General features: G+C 46.1%; 8 protein-coding genes and 2 non-coding genes across 13 annotated transcripts; 7 read left to right on the forward strand and 3 right to left on the reverse strand.

Moving 5' to 3' along the window:
* The first annotated feature begins 3 nt into the window (after window positions 1-3).
* LOC9662879 (ABC transporter C family member 10) lies at window positions 4-5,363 on the forward strand. 2 transcript variants are annotated; one of them, XM_024664431.1, is made up of 13 exons: window positions 5-200; window positions 260-442; window positions 505-2,370; window positions 2,427-2,747; window positions 2,798-2,884; window positions 2,941-3,534; window positions 3,596-3,760; window positions 3,805-4,099; window positions 4,154-4,368; window positions 4,438-4,743; window positions 4,800-4,863; window positions 4,919-5,158; window positions 5,214-5,363. In XM_024664431.1, the coding sequence occupies exons 3-13, from the start codon at window positions 925-927 to the stop codon at window positions 5,318-5,320; spliced, it is 3,840 nt and encodes a 1,279-aa protein (XP_024520199.1). In that variant the 5' UTR covers window positions 5-200; window positions 260-442; window positions 505-924; the 3' UTR covers window positions 5,321-5,363. The 2 variants fall into 2 exon arrangements, with proteins under 2 accessions (XP_024520198.1, XP_024520199.1); XM_024664430.1 differs by having other exon boundaries at window positions 4-200; window positions 3,805-4,368.
* Window positions 5,322-6,783, forward strand: LOC9662633 (calcium/calmodulin-dependent protein kinase type II subunit gamma). Of its 2 annotated transcripts, XM_024664434.1 has the most exons (9): window positions 5,322-5,430; window positions 5,479-5,566; window positions 5,625-5,748; window positions 5,803-5,835; window positions 5,880-5,954; window positions 6,004-6,063; window positions 6,122-6,236; window positions 6,292-6,590; window positions 6,649-6,783. In XM_024664434.1, the coding sequence occupies exons 1-9, from the start codon at window positions 5,403-5,405 to the stop codon at window positions 6,658-6,660; spliced, it is 834 nt and encodes a 277-aa protein (XP_024520202.1). In that variant the 5' UTR covers window positions 5,322-5,402; the 3' UTR covers window positions 6,661-6,783. The 2 variants fall into 2 exon arrangements, with proteins under 2 accessions (XP_024520202.1, XP_024520201.1); XM_024664433.1 differs by lacking the exon at window positions 5,322-5,430 and having other exon boundaries at window positions 5,437-5,566.
* Window positions 6,784-8,149: 1,366 nt separating this feature from the next.
* LOC9662634 (UDP-glycosyltransferase 85A3) lies at window positions 8,150-10,172 on the forward strand. Its single transcript, XM_002990571.2, has 2 exons — window positions 8,150-8,840; window positions 8,896-10,172. The coding sequence occupies exons 1-2, from the start codon at window positions 8,351-8,353 to the stop codon at window positions 9,792-9,794; spliced, it is 1,389 nt and encodes a 462-aa protein (XP_002990617.1). The 5' UTR covers window positions 8,150-8,350; the 3' UTR covers window positions 9,795-10,172.
* Window positions 10,173-13,840: 3,668 nt separating this feature from the next.
* Window positions 13,841-15,145, forward strand: LOC9662635 (pentatricopeptide repeat-containing protein At3g46790, chloroplastic). Its single transcript, XM_002990572.2, has one exon. It carries the CDS (start codon window positions 13,841-13,843, stop codon window positions 15,143-15,145), a length of 1,305 nt encoding a protein of 434 aa, XP_002990618.2.
* A 145-nt stretch (window positions 15,146-15,290) lies between these two features.
* Window positions 15,291-15,364, reverse strand: TRNAV-CAC. The gene has a single exon. It is a non-coding gene; the product is annotated as a tRNA-Val (tRNA).
* A 96-nt stretch (window positions 15,365-15,460) lies between these two features.
* Window positions 15,461-16,275, forward strand: LOC112342519. The gene is made up of 2 exons (XM_024664486.1): window positions 15,461-15,914; window positions 15,999-16,275. Exons 1-2 carry the CDS (start codon window positions 15,461-15,463, stop codon window positions 16,100-16,102), a joined length of 558 nt encoding a protein of 185 aa, XP_024520254.1. The 3' UTR covers window positions 16,103-16,275.
* Window positions 16,276-16,684: 409 nt separating this feature from the next.
* On the reverse strand, window positions 16,685-17,725 carry LOC9662636. Its single transcript, XM_024664485.1, has 4 exons — window positions 17,517-17,725; window positions 17,163-17,422; window positions 17,007-17,114; window positions 16,685-16,949 (listed from the first exon to the last, which is right to left on the reverse strand). The coding sequence occupies exons 1-4, from the start codon at window positions 17,695-17,697 to the stop codon at window positions 16,821-16,823; spliced, it is 678 nt and encodes a 225-aa protein (XP_024520253.1). The 5' UTR covers window positions 17,698-17,725; the 3' UTR covers window positions 16,685-16,820.
* Window positions 17,726-17,794: 69 nt separating this feature from the next.
* Window positions 17,795-17,867, reverse strand: TRNAE-CUC. The gene has a single exon. It is a non-coding gene; the product is annotated as a tRNA-Glu (tRNA).
* Window positions 17,868-17,953: 86 nt separating this feature from the next.
* Window positions 17,954-19,384, forward strand: LOC9662880 (clavaminate synthase-like protein At3g21360). 2 transcript variants are annotated; one of them, XM_024664452.1, is made up of 4 exons: window positions 17,954-18,373; window positions 18,539-18,792; window positions 18,854-19,238; window positions 19,292-19,384. In XM_024664452.1, the coding sequence occupies exons 1-3, from the start codon at window positions 18,011-18,013 to the stop codon at window positions 19,215-19,217; spliced, it is 981 nt and encodes a 326-aa protein (XP_024520220.1). In that variant the 5' UTR covers window positions 17,954-18,010; the 3' UTR covers window positions 19,218-19,238; window positions 19,292-19,384. The 2 variants fall into 2 exon arrangements, with proteins under 2 accessions (XP_024520220.1, XP_002990619.1); XM_002990573.2 differs by having other exon boundaries at window positions 18,854-19,384.
* On the forward strand, window positions 19,251-21,644 carry LOC9662637 (monodehydroascorbate reductase 2, peroxisomal). The gene is made up of 7 exons (XM_002990574.2): window positions 19,251-19,364; window positions 19,443-19,696; window positions 19,838-19,889; window positions 20,074-20,154; window positions 20,204-20,542; window positions 20,599-20,717; window positions 20,777-21,644. The coding sequence occupies exons 2-7, from the start codon at window positions 19,577-19,579 to the stop codon at window positions 21,530-21,532; spliced, it is 1,467 nt and encodes a 488-aa protein (XP_002990620.1). The 5' UTR covers window positions 19,251-19,364; window positions 19,443-19,576; the 3' UTR covers window positions 21,533-21,644.
* The last annotated feature ends 5,491 nt before the right edge of the window (window positions 21,645-27,135 follow it).

Here is a 27,135-nt window from a genome sequence, read left to right on the forward strand (position 1 = left end):
TCCGAAGTTTCTGCGTTTTTAGTGTTTAAATGTTTGTGAACCTCTTCTAAATTTAAGCCTCTTAAAATCTTCCTGCTTTCTCTCTTCGAAGAATGCTGCTCCGGCGATGGCGCTTGCTCGTCGCTGTGGCAACTCTCGCGATTGGAATGGTGATATGGACCTCGACACTGTCTCCAAAGAGGCCACTCGTCATGCTCAAGGTGAGATAGCTCCGCCTTGTTTGATCGATCGATTGATCCCAGCTTTGCTCGTATCATAGAGCATCAAGATCAACTACTGGAATGTTTCCATGGGCCACGACTCGCGAGGGCTGCCAACCAGCCTCCTCGCCTCCAAATCCACAGTGGTGCTCAAGATCACAAATGGCGACGATTTCTGGGGCTACAGCATCAAAGGCCTCATGACAATGAACATCTTTCTCCGCGAGATCTCCTCCACAACCGTAAGAATCTCTCCAAAAGTCCCGCAAACTTTTTGATTCTCTCTCTCTCTCTCTCGCTCCAGATCGGTCAATTCTACGAGCCGCGCAAGACCACCACCGAAGTGACCGTGGAGCTGCGATCGAGCTCCACCCCACTCTATGGAGCGTCGCCCAGCGTCGCTTACGGCGATGGCGATGAATTCTACATCTTCTTCGAGGCGGCATTGCAAACCGAGGCTGGATTCTTGCCCTTCATGTACAAGTACACATTCACGGACATTGTCACTTGTACGCTCACTGGCACAAGCGCCGGCCCTAATCGCAACCTCGCCATCGTTTCCACTGGCCATTCTTGCCCACGCCTGGACGAATAGAAGAGAGTTTTACCTTCTAGCAAGAGCTTGTCTGTCCTGCCAAATATTATAGGGCTTTGTGGCAAGTGCGCGAATCGATCGCGATCGATAGGTTTGCTTGATTGATGCGAGCATTGGATCGGAGCGAGCATGGAGTCGAGCGATCTCCGCCAGCGCCTCCTTCCAGGCGATGAGGTACGGCGCAAGAATCTCAATCACAGCGCAGGGGAATCGATCACGCCGTATGCCTCGGCCGGATTGGCGAGCCGGGCTTTCTTCCTGTGGCTCAATCCCGTGCTGGCGCTGGGCTACAAGGCGCCGCTGGAGCCGGCCGACATTCCAGCGCTCGCGCCGGAGGATGGATCGCGGGAGGCGTGCAATCAGCTCTCCAGGGCGTGGGATTTCGAGCGGCGGCGGCGAGGGATCGACGGCGCGTCGCTCTCCAGCGCGCTTGCGCGGTGCTACTGGAAGGAGATGGCGGCGGCCGGGGTCTTCGCCTTTCTCAAGTCGGTGACGCTCTCGGTCGGGCCGCTGGTTCTCAACTCCTTCATCGCTTTCGCCAATGGGAGAGTCCTCTTCAAAGGCGAAGGCTACGTCCTGGTGGCGGCCTTGTTCCTCGCCAAGATGGTCGAGTCCATCTCCCAGCGGCACTGGTACTTTGCGAGCCGGCGAGTGGGGATGCGAGCTCGCGCCGCGCTGATTGGAGCCATCTACGAGAAGGAGCTCAAGCTCTCCAACCTGGGAAGACAGTCCCACGCCGCTGGAGAGATCGTCAACTACATGGCGGTGGACGCCTACCGCGTCGGCGAGTTCCCTTACTGGTTCCATATGGCCTGGACGGTTCCACTGCAGATCTTCATCGCCATGGGGATCATCTATTTCTCGGTGGGACTGGCTACGTTCGCGGGGCTGGCAGTCATCTTTCTTACGATGTTCTTGAACGGGCCGGTGGTGAGGATACAGCAAAAGTGTCAGGCCATGCTCATGGCTGCGCAAGACGAGCGGCTGCGAGCAACGTCGGAGGCTCTCAGGAACATGAAGATTCTCAAGCTGCAAGCTTGGGAGGACAAGTTCATGGCCGCGATCCAGAACCTCCGAGACGCTGAGTTCCAGTGGATACGAGGAGTGCAGTACCGGAGGACTCTAAACTCCATATTCTTCTGGGTGTCGCCGATCCTGGTCACGACTTCCACCTTCGTGGCGGCGTACTTACTCGGGATTCCTCTGTCTGCCAGCAATGTGTTCACGGCTCTCGCGACGCTGCGGATTATCCAGGAGAGCATACGCCTCGTTCCGGACGTGATCTCCGCCTTTGTCAACGTGAGGGTGTCACTAGCTCGCATTTCTCGCTTTCTTGGCGAGGACGAGCTAGACCCCAGCATAGTCTCGAGATCGTCCTCCCGTGACAACGAGGTTGCAGTTCGCATTGAACACGCGGATTTCGACTGGGACAGTGATGAGCTTATTCCCACTCTCAAGGACATTACCTTGACTGTCAAGCGTGGAGAGAAGCTGGCGGTTTGCGGAGAAGTTGGATCCGGGAAGTCTACTCTTTTGCATGCAATTCTTGGGGAACTTCCCAAGCTTCGTGGAACGGTACATATGCTCGCAGTGTTCTTCCAGCTCTTCATTTATTTCTTTTTGCCTTTCAGATTCACGTGTCTGGAAGTGTTGCTTATGTCGCTCAGTCAGCGTGGATCCAGAGCGGAACGATTCGAGACAATATACTCTTTGGTCTTCCACTTGAAAACGACCGGTATATCATGACGCTCAGAGCTTGCGCTCTAGATAAGGATCTCGAGAACTTACAGTTTGGGGACCTCACGGAGATTGGCGAGAGGGGCTTGAACGTGAGCGGAGGCCAAAAGCAACGGATACAGCTTGCTCGCGCTATTTACCAGGATGCGGATGTTTACCTCTTGGACGATCCCTTCAGTGCAGTGGACGCTCAGACAGGAGCTCTACTTCTTAAGGTGATTTGGATCGTGCTGCTCTAACTGTATCTTTTAATATATTTGTGCAGAACTGCATATTAGGGGCTTTGTCGGCAAAGACAATCATCCTTGTCACCCACCAAGTCGACTTTCTGCCAATATTTGATTCCATTTTGGTACGATTTTGTTCTTGATATTTTATTCCTGCTCGTTTTCTCATCTCTCTCTGCAGTTGCTGCACGACGGCGAGATACACAGCTTCGGAAAGTATGAAGATTTATTAAAAGAAAGCGAGCTCTTCCAAGACCTTGTTGGTGCCCACAAGGATGTCATGGGAACTCGAGCCCAGGGGCCCGAGAAACGGGTGCTGGACAGAAGGCTGAGCAGCAAAAATTCTCAAAAGAGGAAACACGACCAAGAACAAGTGGCAGACAGAATAAAAGGCGACCAACTGATCAAACTGGAAGAAGTTGAGCGTGGAGACACTGGAATGAGGCCGTATATCTATTATCTCGGCCAGGCCAACGGGTTTTTGTACATCGGGTTGGCGGTGCTAGTTTATCTCGTCTTCACTGGGGGGCAGCTTTCGTCAAACTGGTGGATGGCATCACATGTTGGAAATCCAAACGTCTCAGCTGGTCGATTGGTCGGAATATATGCAGCCATTGGACTCAGCACAGTGCCGTTTGTCAACCTGAGATCTCTTTTTACTGTCACCATGGGACTAGAGGCTTCAAAATCCTTCTTCTCGGAGCTCACAGCCTCCCTGTTTCGCGCTCCAATGTCGTTCTTCGATAGCACTCCAACGGGGCGAATACTCAGCCGGGTATGCTTGATTGTTTTTGTCGTCGTCAATTGTTCTCACACCTTTTTTGTTGTATTGGCAGCTATCTGTGGATTTGAGTATTCTCGATGTCGACATTCCTTTCAGCATGCAGATTGCTATGTCTGCAACTCTAAATGCCTATAGCAGCCTGGCGGTCACAGCAGCGGTCACTTGGCAGATTTTGATCGTGGTCATCCCCGTAATATATATCAGCAGGAGACTCCAGGTAACAAACTATTCCATTGTTTCTTGTATTTACTCTAGATGCAGCTCTACTACTTGGCTTCGGCTAGAGACTTGATGAGAATTCACGGTACAACGAAATCGCCACTAGCCAGCTACTTGCAAGAGACTATCGCAGGTGCTTCGACGATACGATCTTATTGTAAGGAAAAGCTTTTTATGGAGAAGATGCTACAACTTGTGGATGACAATTCAGGACCTGCATTCTATAGCAACGCAGCCAATGAATGGCTGATCCAGCGCCTAGAGACACTCTGGTCATTAATCGTGTGCTGCTCGGCTCTTGTAATGGTGATACTTCCCTCTGGTCAAATTTCAGCAGGTATAGTTTTGCCATTTCTGGAGGACTACCTGCTAATAGCAATTTTTGTAACAGGATTTGCTGGTCTGGCGATTTCATATGGTCTGTCCTTGAACGTTGCACAGGTGATAAGTGTGCAAAATCAGTGTAATCTGGCCAATTTTATCGTATCTGTGGAGCGTATCAAGCAGTACCTGCATCTTCCACGTGAAGAACCTCAGACAAACATTCTAAATGAGCCTCCTGCGAGCTGGCCAGACTGCGGTAAAATTGAGCTTCAAAATCTTCAGGTAGAACAAAAGAAAAGCATCCGACTATTTTGTATTGATGAACGTTCGTTTTCTTTTCATTATCTGCAGATTAGATATGTGCCAGGATCTCCACTAGTTCTAAAAGGGATTTCCTGCACATTTGAGGGTGGTCAAAGGGTCGGCATTGTCGGGCGAACAGGGAGTGGCAAAACCACTCTAATCAGCGCTTTGTTTCGTCTAGTTGAACCAGCAGGAGGGACAATAGTTATCGATGGTGTTGACATAACCAAAGTTCCACTTAAAGTTCTTCGTTCCAGGCTCAGTATAATCCCTCAAGAGCCAACATTATTTCGTGGTACAGTCCGTTTTAATGTGGATCCATTGGAGGAGCATCCGGACACCTTGATTTGGGAGGTAAAATAATTCCGTATGGTTCTTTGTCCTCCTCTAAATCATTATTCGTCACGTAGGTGCTTGAAAAATGCCACCTTCGCGAGAGCATAAAAGAGAAGCCAGGAAAGCTCAGCTCATTGGGTAAGCTCTGATCAAACTCTCAATTTCGTTATGGAAATGACGTTCATCTTTGCAGTTGGAGACGATGGTGAAAACTGGAGCGTCGGGCAGCGCCAATTGTTCTGTTTAGCTCGAGCGCTACTTAAAAAGAGCCGCATCCTCGTCTTGGATGAAGCGACAGCTTCCATTGACAACGCTACCGATGCCATCCTTCAAAAACTTCTAAGAGAGGAGTTTTCGGATTGCACCGTCATAACTGTAGCTCACAGGATTCCCACGGTCATTGACAGTGACATGGTCTTGGCTCTGAGAGATGGTAAGCTTGTGAACCTTGTTTGTTGTCCAGCCAACCTTGCTCCTTTGGTTGGCAGGTATTGTAGCTGAGTTCGACGTGCCGGAGAAGCTCCTGAATGATCGAACCTCGCTCTTTGCAAAGCTTGTGGCCGAGTACTGGTCTAGCGCTCAGCAAAATCACTAAGGTTGATCAATTATGAGAATAAGATGCACTGTTACTAAGGGTACATATTTTGCAATTGGGGCTTTCTGTTCTTCAGCTCGAAATGCCGCTCAAGTACGTTTCTGTGATAGGTGAGGAAATGCCCATATCTTCTCTCTTCCAACTAAGGCCTTTCACAGGCACTGGCGCCTCCCTAGAATGCCAAGAAATTGCTCGGCAGTTTAGACTACAGTATGTTTGCTCGAAGGATCTCATCGATTCTGCGGGGTCTGTTCTAGAATCATCGTTTACAATTTCAACATTTGTAGCTCTTGTGCCTTTCCAGGACAACTGCAGCTGAATCAAAAGTCGATTTTCTTGCAAATGCGATGAACAAGAGCGGGTCGAAAAACTTTGTGATTGAGGACTTCCCCGGTACTCTCCAAGATTACCTCGTGTTTGAGCAAAAGGTTCGCAAAGCATGTTTTTATCATCTTTTTCGTTTCTCACTTCTTTGCTAACAGACTGGATTGATTCCCGAATTCGTGCTCTGCTTGGTAAGTTCTCTAGTAGTACGTGCTTTAGTAATCAGCTTTTACAGGAGGTTCCAGGGCAGCAAAATGGTTGTGAACCAACGCTTCTGCAGCATTACGAGAGTAATGGACTGCTCAGAAAAGTATTCCTTTTCTTTGGTTTTTCCATAGATCTTACTATGTTTGTTCTAGATCAATCCTTCAAATTTCCATGCGGAGTTAAAAAAGGTTATGTTCGCTCCACTTCTTCAGGTTCGTTACTCTTTTTCATATTCTAACAAAGGTGCTGACCTCTCGTAATCGTGTGTAGAATGAACTCCTTGAGCTCTCCGAGGAGCTATTGCGAGCCATTGACGACGGGGACTATGGAACGTATGAGAAACTTTGTGACACTGGATTGACAGCATTCGAACCAGAAGCACAAGGCATGGTTTTTGTTAAATCTTTCTTCTTGCTCGCGGACTAAGTAGATCCAAACAGGGCAATTGGTGGAGGGACTCCCATTCCACAAGTTCTACTTCGACATGAGACAATCAGGGAACTTTTCGCAAAGAGTCTCCACGATTGCGGCTCCCAAAGTTATGCTCCTGTCGGGCGACGTTGCTCTCGTGACGTACACGAGGCTCATGCAAGCCATTGGCACACCACTGGCTGGGTATGTGGATGCATACAACGAGACTCGCCTGTGGAAGCTGAGCAAAACCAAGGCAGATGAATGGGCATGGAAGCATATACATTTCCACCGCTCAAGGTGTCCTACAAATGCAGAGTTTTACAAGGTTAGCATGCAGCAAACACTGCTTTAGTTCTTATCTCTCAACGCTACTCGTCGCGCAGGTCAATCGCTAAACTCGCCGTTCGAATCAAAAAGCTTAAATGGTAAGGTATTGCTTAGAGTAAAGAGCCTTTAAAATTAAACATAAGAGCTTTAAAGCTCTAAATAATGCAGGATGCAAAAGATTCCGCGCACAATCTCCCCATCGCAAGACTGAAAAGCATGCAACATTTCAGATTATAGCAGCCAGGGCCACTCAAGAAGCCCTATAGAATTTTTTTGTTTTCCTTAGCATGATTTAGTATTTGGAAGTGATGACTATATTGGATGGTCCTAATGATGGAAGTGGTTGTAATTCTTCGGATACTACTTTATCCATCACGAATAGCATCAATACAGTAATCACTTCGAAGCTTTTAAAAATAGGATCTACATATTTTGTCTTGGTAATGGGAGATTTCACTTCCTGAACATAGTCGCTTCTATATATCAGGTGAAGCAGGATCTAACGTCCACATCTTGATTGATTTCATTTGCTGTTAAATCCATCCATTGTTTGAATTTCTTTTCCACAAGTACAAATGGATACTGATGAGAACGATTCTGGGCAAGTGTGGCGATCCGGCGCCAGGAATCGCCTAAAATCCATCGTGAGGCTCTTTGGGTATCGAGGTTTCTTCATTTGAATCCTTGGAATCTTTCGGTCGTTTCTTACAAGCGCCAAGTCTCTAGGAACCTTACAAAGTTCCGCCAGATTTGCGATGCAGTCTGGGAATGTGTGCAGCAGGCATGCCATCGCTCGCTGCCAGAGTTTGAAGGCAATCCACCAGCGTCAGGAAAGATGAACCTTGATCTCGGCCAACTCTTCCTTCCACTCTATGGCGCAAAAGATATCGGGCCTCCTTGGGTACCAAGCCACGTTGGGGTTGACTTAGCACTACGGGGGCCAAGGTTTTCAGCGTACTTGGCACAACGCCCACATTTTCAGGATGACTAGGATGGTTGGTTGTCAACGTGGCCAATTCGAATTACCCCGCGAGACCCTGCCAGGAACTAGAAACCTTTGTTGGTCTACAGGAAAACGTTGCGGATGGCATTCTCTCTGGGGATATACTTTTTCTTCGCTCTCGTTTTGCTCATGGTCTGGTGGGAGAACTTGGCGCTGCGGCGATTCGTCACAGGCGCTAACGGCCTCTTGGTTAAGACGAGCTGTGTGACCATAGGTATGGCTTCTTTCTCCTGCTTCATGTTATTTCGAGGTTGAACTTTTTGGACAGGGACCTTGCGCCTCAGCAAGGGGACAAGGTGAAAAGAACACACCAGTTCGTGCTTGATTATCAATGAGCAGAAAACAAGTGTGTAACTCGAGAGAGAAAACTCACGTCTCCTCATGGTGTTTCTTCTCCCGCACACCCAGTTCAACACATGGGAAATGAAAACTCCGCATGCAATCGAAATGAGTTGTTTTGAGTAAATTGATCTCTTAACCTATAGAGCATGGCGAAAAGAATCATTGGTCGAAAATTTGCGGGGCTTTGTCCATACGTGTTTTCCTGTTCTTCACTCATTTTATGTTTTTTTGAAATAAATTATTCTTGTATTACTGATATGACGGCTGCTGGTCTTTGTTTGTCAGGATTCAAATCAATGCTCTTGAGCATTTACAGTTTACGAGTGGACAAGAAAAAGAAACGACACGAAGGAAACCACGCAGCACTCCCACCAACAGTGTCTAGGACTTAGTCTCTCCCCAGAGACCTTTCCATGGCGGCCGAAGATAAGACTCATGTTCTTGTGCTTCCATACCCTGCACAGGGCCATCTCCCTCCGCTTCTGCATCTGTCAAAGGTACTGGCTGCAAATGGGATACGAGTTACCATTTTCAACATCGAAAGCATCCACAAACAGCTGCTGAAAAGCTGGGATCCATCATCAGCTGGGAAACGCATCCACTTTGAGGCTCTCCCATTTCCAGTAGATATTCCCTTCGGGTATGATGCTTCCGTGCAAGAAAAAAGAGTAGAATTTCATCAACTTCTGATGTCAAAGTTGAGAGACGAATTTGAGGCACTGGTACCAAGACTAGAGCCAGCACCTTCTTGCATACTTGCTGATGAATCTCTTTTCTGGAGTAAACCAATTGCTAAGAAGTTTGGGCTTCCTTCAGTGAGCTATTTCCCTGGCAACGCTGCTTGGAGTTCTATCAGCCATCATCTGTGTCTGCTCGCCTCCAAAGGAGTTTTCCCTCTTAGAGGTACTAAACCTTCCATCTGTGAAGCACCTGAGTTAGCGCCTTTCGATTTTTGCAGATCCAGAGTGCGTGATCGACTATGTGCCTGGCCTTCCCCCTACAAAGTTGGAGGACTTTCCTGAATATCTGCACGATATGGAGAAGGAAACATTAGAAGCCTGGGCGAAGCACCCCGGTAAGATGAAAGATGCAACATGGGTGCTGGTCAATTCGTTTTACGAGCTAGAGCCCCACGCTTTCGATGTTATGAAGCAGACAATAGGACCTCGGTACGTACCTATAGGTCCATTGTTTCCGTTAACTTCAACAGGGTCGGGGGAAATCAAAACAAGCCTTCGACATGAAGAACATGGATGCTTAGAGTGGCTACAGACACAAGCGGCAGGATCAATCCTATACATCTCCTTTGGAAGTTGCTCCTCATTGTCTGAGGCTCAGTTTGAAGAATTTATGGAGGGCCTGGCTGCAAGCAAGCAACAATTCTTATGGGTGCTGAGGCCGGACACAGTCCTGAATGGTAGATGCGACTTGTACCAGAAATGCAGAGAACTCACAAAAGATCAGGGCTGCTTTGTTGCATGGGCGCCTCAGCTCAAGGTCCTGGCTCATCCCTCAATCGGAGGCTTTCTGACGCATTGCGGATGGAATTCTACTTTCGAGAGCATTTGCAACGGTGTACCAATGCTCGGTTGGCCCCGACACAGCGATCAAAGCCTCAACTGCAAACTCATGTCCGAGGACTGGAAGATCGGAATGAGACTCGGCGCCTTCAATAAATTTCTCAAGAGGGCAGAGATTGCAGAGAAGCTGAGCGACTTCATGGACAAGGAGAAGATCCTAGAATTCAGGATGAATGTAAAGAAGCTGGAGAATGCAGCCAGAGAGGCCGCAGCCCCCGGAGGATCCTCGTACGTCAACTTGGAGTCATTCTTTCGAGAGATGCGTGGCGCCATCTAAAATCCTATTACGTTCTGAGAAGTCTGAAGGAAAACCATAAGAGACATGGTGGAACCTTGCATCTGGCTGGGCTTCCTTTCATTGGGGCGAATCTAGATACAAGGCCATTAATCTGCTTTGATGAAGTCATTGGACGAGGCTTTCCAGGTTACAGTGCTACAGTATTGTCGGTCTCACAACGTCAACGTGAGAGAAGCTGTTGGAGTGGCCTCCTGAAAGCGAACAAGCAGCTATTCAATTCAGTAACTACATGCAAAGATGGAGGATGACGTAAACGATCTGGATCAAGTGGTTGCTGGGAGCACATGTGGCAAAACACAAACCACCGGATTTGTCAACCTGTAGAGCCGACTGGCTGAATGCATTAGCAACTTGCCATCCCTGCGCCAGGGCCTCTCAACCTCTTTCATGGGTTGCTTTGGTTAGGCAGTACTCCGAAGGAGCCATAGGCTGGGCCTACTTTTGATACCTTTGGCCGTCGACTATCTGACTTTGTCACACCTGCTCATGCTAGAGAACCATCTTTGAAGAAGTCTCAAATGTGGCGGCTGCGTGATGAAGGACTCTTAGGAAGGATGGACGTCCACAACCACAAATTCCAGTGCAAACTATGACATGAGTCGTTTCTGTAACGTGTGAGTGTAAGTCTTCATCTGCAGAAAGCTGGAGGGACTCTGAAAAGGAGCAGAAGGACCAGGTGAAAAAGCATAAACAGCCATACCAGGAAAAGAAGAAGATAGAGGCTATATCAACATGAAAATGTAATGCTAAGAATCAATATGGAATAATAAGATCTTTGTTTAGAGAAATTTTATAAAAATTTCAATAAAAAATTATGTATTAGCATAATACTTAGATTTCAAAATTGAAAGAACTTAATTTAAAATTGCATAATGAAATTTTTGCCAGAATTTTTTTTGTCAAATTTATATAACATAGACACCTTGAGACCCTAAGCTCATGCACCTGGAGCTTGGGCTTCCAAAGCTCAAGGACCCTGAGTAGGCACCTAGCCCTAAACTCAAGTTTAAGAATTGGGACTTAATTGATTCATGCTTCAATCACCATGTATACATGCCCCTAACCATGACTAAAACTAAGAGAAATTGGATTACTGGATTAGTCAACTAGGCATATGAACTTGAGCACCTGGACATCCAAAATGCTAGACATCCAAAAATTCTCATTCATATTCAAAAGGTTGGATATCTCTAAAAGGTTGGATGAGGATGAGTTAACATTGGGTAGAATCTCTTACATTTACCCCTTCTGGATAAACTGATCTGCAAGTGAATGGCATATGCTTAGTATATATATAAATTTCCAGCTAGCAAGAGTCTTCTTGACATAAACATTAATTATTGTATAATAGCTAAATTGCCATAATGGATCATAATGGTTTACATTTTGATAATAGTTTACATTATGATTCAATCTTGCAATCCTTTTGTAGTGGTTCTATAATATTTTTATATTCAAACTTCCTAAAAACTTCTAACATCTTCTTAATGGATATGGATAAATGAAATTGACTATGTCAAATAGTCATTCCCCAATGGAAGGAAAGTTTCTATAACAATTAAGAAAATTGGAAATTTTCCATAATATGGGATAATTAGAAAATTTTAATTTTCCATTAGGAAAGTTTCTTGCTAGATCAAAATTTCTTCTAACAATTCTATTAATAGGAAAGGAAACCACAATAAACTTTTTGTTAAAAACATTTTATTCTAACTATATGTTTTATTTTTCTTTTGATGAACTCCCACTAAAGACATTTACTTTCTGATAAATAAATATATTCTAGATAAAAGAAGCCTCTTGATTAGTTAACTTAAATTTTTTTTTATATTAGGAAAAATTCATTTTTTCTTTAATACCAGAAGAAATTCTTTATACAGATTAAAGGTTTTTTAGGAAAAAGTTCGCTAATATAGGATATTTTTCTTTAAACTTCTTTAGATTTTTGGTGATAGGAAAAAATATATTATTTGTATGGACCATAAAACCTTAAAATTTAAAAAATAAATTGTTGATATCTTTTGTTTTTGCAATTTGCAAGTTGGTTTGTGATTGATTTTACCTACTTTTTATTAGTAAGCAAAACTGTTTCACATTGATAAATAGTACAAAAAAATATTAAATTTTTTATAAATCTTAGAACTCAACTATTATTTATACATTTAAATTGCTAATTTGTCATAACCCCATAAGCAATAATTTCATGAACAACATGAGTTATAAATACTATATGGTGAGGAACGGATGTTCCAAAGATTTACTTATGGTATTGGCACATCGTACTAGAGAAAGACAAAAAAATGTAAATCTTGTGAATGTTTATTTAATTTAACATATGTTATTGTAGGTTAAAAAATATTTTAATATAGAGTTCAAAAACTTCAATTTAATAAAGGAGGTTAAAAAATTCATGCAAAAGTTAAAGTAATCGAATTTAATAAAATTATTGTATCATCTAAAGTCTCAACCCCTACTTTAACATTTATTTTAACCATATCAACTTTTTCACTTAAAAAAGTTATAATGACAGATACTTTTTATCAGTGCATCACCAACATATAAAGAAGAAAAATAAAAGTACATAGTTTTAATATGAACTTCAGCTAATAAAAAGCATTATACATGTTTTTTTGCAATCTTTTTTTTATTCTGTTAATACATAAGTTATATAGTTTTTTAGTGTCTAATTATTAAGCAACAATACACTCAATAGTGAAATCCAAATGTACTCAAAATGATTTGTTTTTTATGGTTATAATATAAATATTTTGATGGCTAATATAACATTTTTATATGCTTAATTGCTCAGCTTTAATTAATTGTTATTGCCTCATATATTTTTTGTTGACCATATTTAAAAGTTGCTTTTTGTTTTGAAAATAGTGGTTCTTATGTATAAATATTCATAGTTAACCTCCTTCTTATAGACAACTTCAATATAGATTTTTTTCATGAATGCTAAAATCATTTTGAAGCTTGTGGGGTGTTTATTATACACCTATAATGTCATAATAGAGGTAAAAAAAATTTAGAAGGAAAAAATATTTCTACATGGATGTAAAGATAATAAACTTTGATTTTACCACTTTTTTTTCCTAGATTGGAAAAGAACTTTTATGTGATAGGCTTATATATTCCTCAAATTTATTATTATCAATTAAATAGTAGACATCTTTTGCAATCTTTTTTGTTCTACCTTAACATTTTTTTCAATGAATATAATCTCTTTTGTGTTACTCTAACTTTTTTATATTTTATTATTGAATTATCTTTTTTATGTCTCTCGAACAATCTTGAGTACACTTAAAATATATAGAATCTTTATATCTAACAAGGTGGTTGACCATAGTTGATTAACAAAAAATTTAAAAAATTATTCAATCCTTTTTTTAGAAAGTATTTTACATACCTTCTCTTAAAAGAAGAAAGGAAAAATCATAAAAGTGATAACTAATAAAGCAATTTAAACATACCTTCATGTTGCAACAATCACACCCATCTCTCATTGAAATGCATAAAAGTTTTACTCATAATTAAAAACTATGTAAATGCCCATCACATACATTTATCTCCTATTAGGAAAATGTTTGCCAACTAGAGATTTTCCCTTTGTGGCTCACTTAATAACTCAATCTAATTGTTAGCACCCATCAGATCAAGTCAAATTCTGTGAGAACATGGCTGACAAACCCAACTGCCGCCTGCCAGGTTCTAAAGAACCCTCTTATCCTCAAATAACATTATGCCATGTGTTTATATAATGGTCTCACCACAACCCATTAAAGCTGTTTTGTCGCTAGTGTTCCCTCTAGAACACACTCACCAGGTTAACACCCAACTTGGGCGGAACATGCTTGCCCTACCCAGGAACTCCTTCATCAGGTGCATTCCTTCACTATATAGAGAATTTTTATATAGATGGGCATTTGATAAACATTGATACATAATTAATGTTGATTTCTTGCCATAGAGTCATTGTCGAAAGATTTAAATTGAAGAAAGTTTGCTGATGTTATGGGGACAATATGGGTCCCCTGACAAAGTTCCAGCAGTGCACCAGATTTGCAATGCTACTCCGAGAGTGTGACGAGCCAAGACAGCTCGCTTGCGGCAGGCATCTCCACGCGCAAATCCTCGATGGCGGCCTGGGCGGCGAGACATTCCTCTCCAACCTCTTGGTCCAAATGTATGGCGCCTGCGGGAGCTTGCAAGACGCGAAGCAGGTCTTCGATGGGATCCAAAGGCCAAACATCTTCTCCTACACGATCATGATCACAGCCTTGGTTCAAGCTGGCCAGAGGCGGCGCGCCTTAGAGCTGTATCACCGCGTGGATCTGGAAGGCCTCGCTCCGGACGAAGCCACTCTTGTCATCGCCATCGCTGCTTGCGAGAGCTTGTCCCAAGGCAAGGCAATCCACCAGCGTCTTCAAGCCATAGGAAAGATGAACTTGATCTCGGCCAACTCTCTCCTGGGCTTGTATGGACGGCTCGGCAGCATCGAGGGCGCGGCGTGCCTCTTCCATTCCATGCTCGAGAGAGACGCGGTTTCGTGGACTTCGCTTCTATCGGCATATGCCCAGAACGGACATAGCCGGACAGCGCTAGATCTGTACCAACAAGGCGCGAATGTGGAGGAGAACGAGGTAACGTACATTGTGTTGCTTGGAGCTTGTGGCGAGCTTGGAGATCTTGCCCGGGGAATGGAGCTCCATGCCAGGATCGTTTCGAGGATGAGCAGCTGGGTCGACTCGAGCAACGCGGTGGTGCTGGCGAATGCGATGGTGACCATGCTTGCGAGGTGTGGGAGCTTGCATCGAGCTCGAAAGTTCTTCGATCGAATCGCAGCGGCCAAGACAAGGGTATCGTGGACAGCAATGCTCGCAGCTTACGTCCAGCAGGGGCTCGTGAGCAGTGCCAAGGAGGTCTTCCACGCCATGGCGGTCGAGGGAGAGTCGCCGGACGAGGTTACGTTTGTGAGCTTGCTTCACGCGTGTAGCCATGGCGGTGAACTGGAAGAGGCTGCTCAATACTTCGGATCCATGGTGAGAGACTACGATCTGTCCCAGAGCAACGAGCACTGCCGCCGCTGCTTGCTGGACCTCCTGGGCAGAGTTGGATGGCTAGACGAAGCGGAGAGGCTGCTAGCCGAGGAGAAGGCGCTGGGATCCAGTGTGGTGGCGTGGAAAACTTTCCTGGGTGCTTGCAAGACTCATAGCTCGGCCAGGCAGGCACAGTGTAGCTCTCTCAAACTCCGGAAGCTCCAGCCAGGGGATGCTACCTCTTATGTCATGCTTTCCAATCTCTACGCTCACAAGTCGCAAAACACATAGCTTGGTGGAATTCGCTGGAAAACTATCGTAAGGAATCCTTGAGAAAGAGATGGAACTTCCAGAAAAAAAATGAGGAAAACTATCTCGATATGGAACTTCGTTGAAGCACAATTATGAGAAAAACATTTAACAAAAAGTTTAATTATGTCTGAACCCAGGTTCGAACTGGGGACCTCTAGTGTGTGAGACTAGCGTGATGACCAACTACACCATCCAGACCTTCTTGTCCACTTCCCAAGTTTTCTTCAATTCAATCTTTTCTGTGAGTCAAGTCAAGTATTAGCACTGGAAAGATTCTAGCCACTGTGTCGCAAAATGCTAGCAAAGTGGAGCGCCTTGGGCGCTTGGTTCCTCGCTTGTGAGCTTCTTCTCTCCATCGCCAGTGCGCAAATCCAATTCCCTCCAGACATCCCCACCAAGGACACAGTCCCTGGAGTGATCTACTTCAACACCGCCAGAACCACTCGAGGCAGCCCATTCCTCCAGAATCTGGAGCTCGTCATCCGCTTCCTCTACTCCTCCACTCCCCCCGATGGATTTGCGACATGTCTCGGCTATGGCGAGTTTCCCGACACCGCCTACGCGCACTCGGCTTGCTACGGCATGGCGGACCAGCAGGGCTGCTCGGACTGTATCAAGCACACCTACACGGACATCCAGCAAGTAGCTCCGCTCACCGTCGGCGCTCGCTACTGGATCAACGGCACCGACGACCGCTGCCACTTGCGCTTCGAGGCCTACAGCTTCCGGAAGGAGCTCGTATCATCCGGTCAGTGATCAAAGCTCATCGATCAGCGCTGAGAGTTTTCAATTGTGTGATATGATATCCGGCTTTGATCGTTTTGCATCGCAGGTACTCTGGGTGTCTTGGGTCCGAATGGAACTACGCCTTATAGTCGTGATCTTGCGAGTGATCCAAAAACTTTTGGTGGCAAGACAGTCAAGCTCCATGTCTGACTCGGAAACGTTGGAGTCATCCAAAGAATAAATGTGAGTTACGCGTCTACGTACGTACAAGTTTGTCTATCATGCTTGTATCTGTTAAGAGAATTTGCTGTGTTCCACTACTCGTGATGTAACTCGGAGCTTCTCGCGATTGGAGCGGCTCGAATAACCACAGTGCTTGTCAATCGCCGCTTCTCTTCCTCGTGGTTGTCGATTTGTAAATAGTTCTTCGTGAGCCGCGCGTCGTCCAGCTTTTGGCATGGTGAGCATTCCTAAAAATTTAAAAGAAACGCTCAGTAGTCAAGGGAGATTTTCCCACCAAATAGTGCTCGATCGTCTCCAAAAACTCGTAACCGAGGAGTCGACAGATTCCCTTCAGCACTGTAACGTTCAGGCCTGACGAGATTCCGCTAGTTACATTCACAAACATTCGAACACCCTGGAAGCAAAAAAATAAAAATAAAAAAATCTCATAAGAAACCATAACGTCGTCTCATTCACTTGCCTTGCACACTGGTCCGGATCCACCTTGATCCATAGCTATCAAGATGCAAAGACAATTGAAGTTAAGAAGTAGATCACACATCGATCACGTCAGACAACTTGCGCACGACGATTGAAAAATCCCGATATACAAACTACCTGCTTGAGAAAATAAACATTCCTGGATATGGAAGCGATATGTTCTGTACAAGTCCCCTATAGATAAACCAATCACGCATGCCAGTTCTCAGCGAACATACGGCGATAATCCCGGTTCCTTGGACAGCGATTCTTCTTCTAGCAGCTGGAAAGGATCCACGTACGGAGGCTTTCCGCCATGAAGGTCTCCCTCGTGTATAAAGGATGGACCAAAGTACTGCAGAGAAAACCAAGCAAAATCGTAACTTTCTCCATAGATGATGGATGAACTCACCAGATAGATGGCCACAAAGAGCGCGACAATCGCAATGATCAGCGGCCAGAAGGCGAGGAAAAACGTCGCGCCGAGCTTGATGAGCTCCTGAGCTCGCGGTATGAGTCCCTGGTAAAGGAAAGTTATCGAAGGTTTGCATGGGAATGGAGAACTCACGTCAAGGCCTTCGCTATTGAGCGCCAGCGTTCGCTTCAGCTGGCCACTCCTATCATCCCTCCACTCGGAGGAATTCGAGGGGGAAGAAGACGAAGAAGTGGAAGACTTGAATGATTGAGCGGTGTCGCCACTATCCTCGCCGCTGCCAAATTCTTCGCGCTTGGTTTTGGTCTCGGTGGAAGCTCCAGAGTACTTTGTTGGCGGAGCGAGGCCGCGCCGCTTGAGCTCCTTCATGAAGAGCGACTCCGGAGGCTCGTCACCTGGAGAGAATCTATCGCCTGTCAGTCAGATTGGAATGGAGGAAGCGAGGGAGGATAGAATGAAGGGCAAGGAGGAATAGAAAGAGCCTCTTACCCGAGAAACCATCGTCCCTGTCTCCTCCTCCGTCCTGCCGCAATGCCGCGACACGCAATGTCTTGAATCGAGAGCCCTGCCGGCCCGCGGCACCTAATCCACGCCCCGAGCCGAGCGATAATCTCCTGTCAGCAGTAGACGAGGAAGGGAGGCACAAATTGTGCACTGCGCTGCTTGCCATGCCCTTGGAAAAAGTGAAATTTCCTCAAGAACCCTAAACGTATATTCTTCCAGTAAAAAAGGCGGATATTTCTTACGAGGTCAAAATGAAATATAGGTTCCGTTGCCGGGAATTGAACCCGGGTCTTTCGGGTGAGAGCCGAATATCCTGACCGACTAGACTACAACGGATGTTTGATCTCCGGGCACTCAAAGCGCTACGTATTTCTCCCCTGGAATACTTCTAGTCCAGGTACATTGTAAGCAAGGATATGCTTTGATTCTTCGTTTTGGATGGGCTTCACGAGGGCGTGAAAGAAAGCTAGGTCGCGAAAATGGGTCGTTTGGCTCCCAGCGCCTTCAAGGCTCTGCCACCGCCTCGCGTCTTCGATGGCGTCCAGTTCCCTCGCATTCTGGCTCCATCGGCGGCGAGCTGCGATGTCGGCAGCTTCAGGGGGTGGATCCGGCAGCACAAGGATTGGATCGAGGAGCAGCTGTTTGTGAGTGGCGCTGTTCTTTTCAGGGGATTTGGCGTGGACAGCGCCGCGGATTTCGATGCGGTGGTGAGGGAATTTGGGTACGAAGAGCTGCCCTACGTTGGTGGAGCGGCCCCGAGAACAAACGTGGTAGGGAGAGTCTTCACTTCCAATGAGTCCCCTCCGGATCAAAAAATTCCCTTCCACCATGAGATGGCACAGGTTGGTTTTCCTTCTTTCTTTGGTGTTTTCAATGTTTCCTTCTGGATTTTTCTATTGCTTGCTTTGATTCTTTTCTTTACTCGCGTGTCTGTTCTCAAGAATTTTAGAGTTTGCAAAGTTTGCAGTGACTAGATGTTGATACTCACAAACCAGCGAATTTTTCAGGTTCCAGAGTATCCGTCAAAGCTCTTCTTTTATTGTGAGGTGGAGGCCAAAGAAGGTGGTGAGACTCCGATAGTGCTCAGCCATTTAATCTACGATAAGATGGCTTCCAAGTTCCCCGAGTTTGTGAAAGATCTGGAGGACAAAGGCCTTCTCTACATCCGAGTTCTCGGCGAAGGTGATGATCCATCTTCTCCCATTGGACGGGGCTGGCAATCGACTTTTTTGACGAAAGACAAAAGCGAAGCGCAAGCCAAGTACGTAGCTCCACCGTTTTTTTCTTTGCAAGAGTTTTTTCATGTTGCATCCATCTCTCAGGGCTGCGAAGCTGGGAATGCAAGTCGAATGGCTCGACGATGGCTGCCTCAAGACGATATCAGGACCAATCCCAGCAATCAAAAACGAGAAAAGCCACGGCAGGAAGATCTGGTTCAACAGCATGGTGGCGGCCTACACGGGCTGGGAGGACGCGCGAAACGTTGCGGAGCGCGCAGTGGTGTTTGGCGATGGCAGTCCTTTGCCGAGAGCAGCAGTCTTGGAGTGCCTGGATATTATACACGAGCTGAGCGTGGCAATCCCGTGGTGCCGCGGCGATGTTCTCCTCATCGACAACTTGGCCGTGCTTCATGCGAGAAGACCCTTCACTCCTCCGCGGCGTGTTCTGGCATCGCTTTGCAAGTGACCACTACAAAACTCGATCATGGTAAAAGTTCTTCCAACCTTTACCTTTCACATCTCTTTTGTTCTTGTGGCAAGAATCAAGACGGACCGAAGAAACTCGAAAGATTCACGGAAACTCTGTAAAGGTTCGATTTTTAGTACATGCAAAGTGCGTTTTTTCTTTTTTAACTCGGCATCGCAAGCATTCCAAGTGGAATGAATGACGTATTTTTTCTATAAATAGCAGGCGGGGATACGTTGTTGCTATAACAAGTATGGCGGCTGAGCCGAGCTGAGTGAACAAGCAACCAAAGTGCCACTCACCACTTGTTAAAGATTGCGAGGGTTTTGCAAATTTGGGGGAAGAGCAAAGAAGAGACCATGGGGCGGTCGTTTAGATTTGTGATTCTCGGGGGCGGCGTCTCGGCGGGCTACGCGGCGCTCGAGTTCGTCAGGCTGGGCATACCGGCGGGAGATTTGTGCATCATCACCGACGAGGCTGTGAGTGCTTTCCCTTTTGTTCTTTCTTTCTTCTTCTCTAAGCAGGGGAGTGTGTGCCTGATTGATTGATTGACGAGGATTTCCCATTCGTGCCAGGGATTTTAAGCGCGCGCTTGTTTGTTTGATTGCTTGCTTGTGCAGGTTGCCCCGTATGAAAGACCGGCACTCAGCAAGGGCTTCTTGCTTCCTGAAGGTACACTGCCTTGATCTTTTGATCGCAGCAGCTTGCCATCCTTTCTTTCGGCGTGCGTTCTTTCTCTTCTTCTTTCTTCTTCTCTTCTATCTTCTTGCTTGTGGTGTTCTTCGTTTTCGGCATTTTTTTCTGAAGACAAAAAGAAAAAAACTGTTTTTTATATTGAAAGTATTTCAATTTCCAGGCGCTGTTCGATTGCCTGCATTCCATACCTGCGTGGGTGTTGGAGCTGAGCGATTAACTGCAAGATGGTACAAAGAGCACGGTATGAGTTTCTCTTGGAAGGAAGGATAAAAAAATTCGTGATTATCCAGGAATCGAGCTACTGCTCAACACTCAAGTCGTGTCAGTCGACTTGAAACGACAAACGCTGCTCACCAGTGCCAAGGAAACAATCGCTTATCTCATGCTCATCGTCGCCACTGGTGCTCGCGTGCTGAGACTGGAGGAGTTCGGGGTCACGGGCGCCGACGCTCGAAACATCTTCTACCTCAGGAACCTCCACGATGCAACCAAGCTTGTCGAGGCAATGCAGAGCTGCAGCGGCGGCAAGGCTGTGGTGATCGGCGGTGGCTACATTGGCATGGAATGCGCAGCGGCTTTGGTATCTAATGGAGTCCACGTAACGATGGTCTTCCCGGAATCCCATTGCAGTACGTATCCTTTCTCTTTCGTTACGCAAAAACCTTCTTTTTTCCTTCTTTCGCAGTTGCTCGATTATTCACGCCTCAAATCGCCACCTTCTACGAGGACTACTACACAAGGAAAGGCGTGGTTTTTGTCAAAGGCACTGTTATGTCAACGTTCGAGAGCGACAAAGATGGAAAGGTAAAACGAAACTCGTCTCGATCGCCCTCTCTAACATCGCTTTCCTGCTGCGCATCCAGGTAGCAGCCGTTGTCCTGAAAGATGGAACCCGGCTTCCGGCCGATCTAGTCGTGGTTGGCGTGGGGATCCGTCCAAACACCACCTTGCTCGAAGGTCAGCTCATAATGGAGAAAGGCGGCATCAAAGTGAATGGCAAGATGCGAACCAGCAACAGCACAGTCTACGCCGTCGGCGACGTCGCGGCATTTCCGCTCAAGATGTATGGCGATGTCCGGCGGCTGGAGCACGTCGACCACGCCCGAAAGTCGGCAGCGCACGCAGTGGAATCCATAATGCATCCGGAGCGAGCCAAGGACTACGACTACCTCCCATACTTCTACTCCCGCGTCTTCAGCCTCTCGTGGCAGTTCTTCGGCGACAATTCGGGCGAGTGCCTGCTGTTTGGCGATCTCAAGTCGGAGAAGTTTGGAGCCTACTGGGTGGACAGGGGCCGATTGGTGGGAGCGTTCCTCGAGGGCGGCTCCAAGAGCGAGTATGCTGCGCTCGCGGTGGTGGCGAGGAAGAGGCCGATGGTGGAGGACGTGCAGCTCCTGGCGGGGCAGGGGATAAAGTTTGCGCTGGCGCTGTGCGAGGCCACTTCTTCCGACTCGCTCGTCTCGACCATGGCTGCCACTGACGACGAAAGAGGAGCCATGGCGGCTGTTGCGTCGGACTTGTTGCAGCACAGCGGATTCAAGGTCGGGGCGGGGATCGTGGTCGCTGTTGCGGTGTCTTGGGTAGCTTACTGGTATGGCAGGAAGAAGTGGAGGAAGTGAAGGGATTATCAGCACTCGGTAGATGACAAACAGGTCAGAGAATTGAAAAACAATGTTTCATGATCGTTGTATGAATGGTGTTTGGATTAAGCGAAAAAGTTTATTACAAAACCTTCTTCTTTGTAGACAAGTTGAACCCGATGCTGTAAAAGATATGCCAGCCACCATTTTGTTCTAAGAGATGAGCATTTGCATCGCCCTTCTTAAAGTGCCTGCGTCCACCAAGTTTGCATCCCGAATATAGATGGGATCTGTATGCCAGCCGAAAAAACGGACGCTGATCTCGTTTGTGCCATCGTTTTGGCCACTCCTGAGCCTGGAAACACTCATCCCGTTCCATGTTGAGTTGGAGCCATATCCCGGACACACAAATCGGGCCTTTGGCCAAGAGCTTCAGACGTATCAACTGTTGGGACCAGCCGTGCGTAGGAAGGGCACCTTGACGATCGAGATCGAGCCAAGGGTGTGCTCTGGAATTCCTCACGGTGGCACACGAATTAAAGAACTGTCGGAATTCTGCACTTGAGACTTCAACATGTCTGTATCGAGGAAAGCTGACAGACTCTTCTTCTTGTTCATTGACCACTTTCTCCACCACCACCTGTTTGTTCTCCCACAGTAGAAATGTAAATTCGGTATGTGCCAAGTCGAGGGGAGCAAGCTTGCGCAACTCAAACCAGCACGGCAGCCAGTCTGCAACAGTGTACCGCCAGTGCTGCCATTTCAACTCTGCCATGAACTGTGGGTCGTGAGAAAACAAACCAGCTGCGGTGCCTGCAGGATCGTAAAAAATCTTCATCTTGGCCTGCTTCACTCTCACCCCAAGAGCCTACATATCCCATAATCCATAAAACCTGGAAGATTGTTCCGGAAGAGGCATAGGTCATGACCATCCGAGTGTCTGCTGAAAACAATGGTGTAGGTGTATATACCCCCTCTTGATACTCGGATTTCAAAATACGAATTTCCAGTATACCTCCCATGCAGGTGTTCATAATCAGACCATCCTTGATCGTGTGCCACCAGTTGGATCACAATTGCTTGCACTGGCTTGAAACCTGAAACCGTCTCTTCCAGTAGTATCACGTCCTGCATTGGCACAAGAGGCTCTATTGCTTCAGAGTTATTTAAGTGAACAGGAACTGCCAGCTGATTCTTGCATCCAGGAGTCAATCTGGACGAGTAGTAGCTTATGGTTTGCAGCTGGGATAGAACCTTCATAAGGATAATCAAGGTATAAGATCAATGCCATGAGAAAGGAAATACATACCTCCAAATCACTGGGGGAGATGTGAACTTTGCTACCACTGAGATAAAGACGTTGCAATGATTTGCATTTGCTAAGGCCTGGAACGTTGGCCGCAGCCAGATAAGTTGAGTGAAGTCAAGCTTGATAGTCCGGTGACACCATGTATTTCCTTGAGATTGATGCAATTGCATAGAATCAGTTCCTCTAAGTGGTGTAGTTCTCCCAGGTCTGGCAAAAATTCAAGTTGAAAGCAGTCCCCCACGTCCAGAACTCGGGGTTGCCCGGGTATGCTTTTCAGTGCTCCTGGCAGCCCACTTACCTTGGTTAATAGGAAGCAGTGATCAAGCCGAAGTTGTTCTGTTTTGTCAAGATAGGAAATAGAGAGAGGCACGGCTTGGATGCGGCTATAAGCAATGTTAAGCCTCTTCAATGAACCGAGGCCTCCAAAAGCATGCGGCAGTTGAACAAGAGCACATCCTTCGAGATCCAGCTTCAACAGATTTTTCAGGTTCTCAAAGCCTTGAGGGAGCATGCTGAATTCCTTACAGTTCTTGAGGATCAGCTCCTCCAAGCTCACCAGCTTGCCAAAATCAGGTGAGAGCTCTGTCAACTGCGAGCACTCCGTCATGTCGAGGTTAACAAGGCTCCTCAGCTCACCAAAACCTTATCGAAACATGTGGAGAGACTTCAAGTGAGATAGCCCAGCAAACGACGTCAGGCTCATGCAGAACGAGATATCCAGATTCTCGATCTTTTTTATGTTGCCAAATGCCCCAGGGAGACTAGAAACTGACGTGCCAGCCAGATCAAAGGTTTCCAGCCATTCAAGGTTGCCAATAGAGTCAGGGAGCTCCTGAATTCTTGAACACCACCTTAAAGATAGACTTCGGATCCTGCAGTGGCTGGGAAAGTCTTGTAGCAGAGTCAAGCTTTTGCATCCCAAGCTTTTCACTCAAGTTGGCAAGTCGTGTTAGAGCGGAACAAAATCTCAACGAGATACGTCTGATATCTTGGATAGCTCCACGTGTTTGATGGTTGTCAAGCTTTTGCATTTATCCAACACCAACTCCACCAATTTGTCCATTACCACCTGAAATGAATGGTGAACTTATGAATGGTGATTTAACCTTTTGCGACTCGCTACCTTGTGCTCGTCATGGTCATCCCAAAGCCTGTTGATGTTGCTTCCAGAAAGGTCCAAGAAGCTGATATTTGTCTTCGAGGCGGGAGATGAATGACGAAGGCTACTATCCAAAGTCATGCCCCTCCAACTCAAATAATTCAGATATGGCATCTGCTTAAAGCCCCCGTCGATCTGACAAGACCCCATGGTTAAGAAGGCAAGACCGTTGAGTACGTTGAAGCAACGTGTGTCTCGTCTTGAGACTTTGCTGCCAAATAAGCTCATTGTTCTGATCTTTGGAGTCCCCTGGAAAAGAACACGGAGCTACATTAACTGCTGAGTCACGTCTCATGCTTCTGGTCAAGAGTTTATCAGCGTCTTTGTAGTTCCACATCCGGCTCCTCTCTCCAATGCTTTGGGATTCCCTGTTCACTTCCTCGTGGGCCATGTCACGTATGAGATCGTGATACGGCATCAACTTCAAGCTTTCCAGCCGCAGTAAGTGCTTGTCCAACAAGACTTTGATATCATGGTTCATCATGCTCTCCTCGACGTCTTCCATGGCTTCCCAGATCCAGCAAACGCTTGCCCTGCTCACCTCTCCAAAGAAGCAGCAAATGTCGAGAAAGATTTCCCTCTCTCTTTGATGCAGCGGCTCCAGGCTGATGCGCAACTTGTCCACAACTTCTGGATAGGAGCTTAACTTGCTCTTGGCGCCTCTCCAGTAGCGCTCCCTTGGAGCATCAAACCAGCCATTTCGAGCACCAGGGGTACGCCCTTGCATTCGCCCACAATCTCTTCCACCAGGCTTCGATCCAGTCCGGCGTCCGGTTTGGCATGCTGCTCGAAAAGCATCCTCGCATCCTCGTGCTTGAGTTGACCCACTGCATGGATGAAGGTGAGGCTCCTGAGGGTGTCTCTGTCTTGGCTGGTTACAATCACGCGGCTGGAACGTCCCAGAGGAGGGAGCAGCTTCAGGAGATAGGCGTGGCTTTCCACATCGTCAAGCACCAGCAAGACGTTGACGCTGGACAGGCGCTTTTGCTGGAACAAATAATGTCGAGCTTTGGACTCGCTGAGTTCCAAACCTGGACAGGATGCCTGCCACTCGGCCTTCACTACCAACGTACCCATTTTCACTTGGATCGTCATCTTCTCCACCGGATGCATTCAAAAGAAACTCAAATATGTCTTTGGCAATCTTTGCAGTTGTAGCACTCGTCTGTCTGCACACCAGACAACATGTAAGTCTTAAAAAACTCTGTATGATAGAACTTAACTCATTGAGATCCACTACATGTCCTGAGATCATCGAGACCGTTGTGAATGCCGCTATCCACTCTTGAACCTCTTCCTCAGTGGCACGACCTTTGGCTGTCAGTGCTGCAAAAGAATCTCTATAACCATGTCGGAGGGTCGACTCCATGAAAGACAGGATAAATGATTTTGCAATCCGGCTGCATCTCCATGGCTTTGACAGCCTCAAGAACTTCTGCGTTGCACCATGTTGATTCTGCAAACTTGGGAGAGAAAACAATGACATAGATATTGGCATCCCTCTGTGCCCTGAGTAATTGACTGGGGATTCCTTGTCTTGGTTGCAGCTCTTCCTTGTCAAAGAATGCACATGTTGCCTCTTGAGCTCCTGATTCAGGGAATCAGCAAATGACAGTTTTGCATCTGGCCCTCTGTGTGATATGAAGACTTCATACTTAATTGCTGCCATAGAAACATGTGACTGCAAAGATCAGATTTGAACCATTGGGTGCTCGAGAAGTATTATCAGGCCACAAAGCTGGCAGACACGGCTCTTGGAGCGAGAAAGGGAGGAGGGAGTGTGGTGGGAGAAAGGGCCTCAGGGTGTCTCAGGCAAGGAGACGGGGGAATGTATGATTTGTAAATCCCCTAATTATACTTCTGCAGAGAACCCATGTGAGTCCAGCAAATAAACATGCTGATGTTTGCTCTGAACACATTGGAGGTGGCCAATTGAGATAAGAAAGTGCTATAACATCAATCATATGCAATGTGATGACTAACATTGACACTCAACTTTTTGTTCTGGACAGAAGATGTGCATTTTAATTAATTTAAAAACCCTAGTTTATATACAAAAGTGAATGGTCTAGATTGAAACCAATCCAATATCTACTAAGATCTCACTACATTAATATTAATATATAACATTATAACTATACATTTGGACCTAAAATCATCCCCTCCCCTTAGAATGATGGAAGACCATCAAAGTTTTCTTATAGATGAGCTTGCAATTAAAGGAATATCAAAAGGAAGTATTGATAGATCTGTAAGTGGTGTTAATTGTTCTTAATCCTTTTATACAAAGCATTTCAGTTGCTATACATGTACAATTTTAAGAGGATTGGCTTACTATATATCATGTCAAACTTCATAAACTTATGATCCCACTTGCTACAACACCCAATACGGTCCTTTCTAATGAGTAAGGAGCCCCTTAAATAAATTACAAGTCAAGTAGTTAGAAGTAATAATAACATACTAATAGTTGATTATGGAAAAGGCCTCATTAGATCAAATACCACAAACTCAAATAGACAGGAAATTGCAATTAACTCTAACTATCTTTTTGCAACACGAAAGGGAGTATTACAAGCTTGGTATCAAATCCAACTACATACATACCAGATAACATCATGTCACATCTTCGGCCAATGAAAAGACCTACAAAGCTTCTCGGTCATATGACGACGTCCCATATGCCCATCTAAAATAGGAGAATCATGGTAGACAAAAAGAAAGCGTGGAATAAAGATTGAAAGCACCACCAACCGTAAATCATCATCAGGATTTATCCTTATAAAATAAAGAAAATTGTCATTAAGGTGATATTAAGAATGTAAATACCGAAAAGGTAAATTATCAACAAGTGATGTAGGATTTTCAATCTTATTGTGAAGCTTTTAAATCCATGGCTTAATCTTTTGAGCTTCATAAACCTCATCAAGAGAAAATAAATTTTACTTTGCACCTTGTGGACACTAAATGTCAAGTATAACTACCGCCGATGGTACAAAATCCTCGTCCAAAAATTCACAGATGCGGGAGCAATAGATTCGTTAAAAACATGAGAAAAAAATGAAAATGAAAAAGAGCTTGAGAAAGGGCATTAGTATCAGCCATAGACTCTCCGGGCGATGAATAACATCAAAATTATATATTTGAAGTTTCAAAGCCCACCAAGTAGTACGA

This window comes from Selaginella moellendorffii, unplaced genomic scaffold, assembly GCF_000143415.4.
Source record: "Selaginella moellendorffii unplaced genomic scaffold, v1.0 SELMOscaffold_110, whole genome shotgun sequence".
Classification (NCBI taxonomy): Eukaryota; Viridiplantae; Streptophyta; class Lycopodiopsida; order Selaginellales; family Selaginellaceae; genus Selaginella; species Selaginella moellendorffii.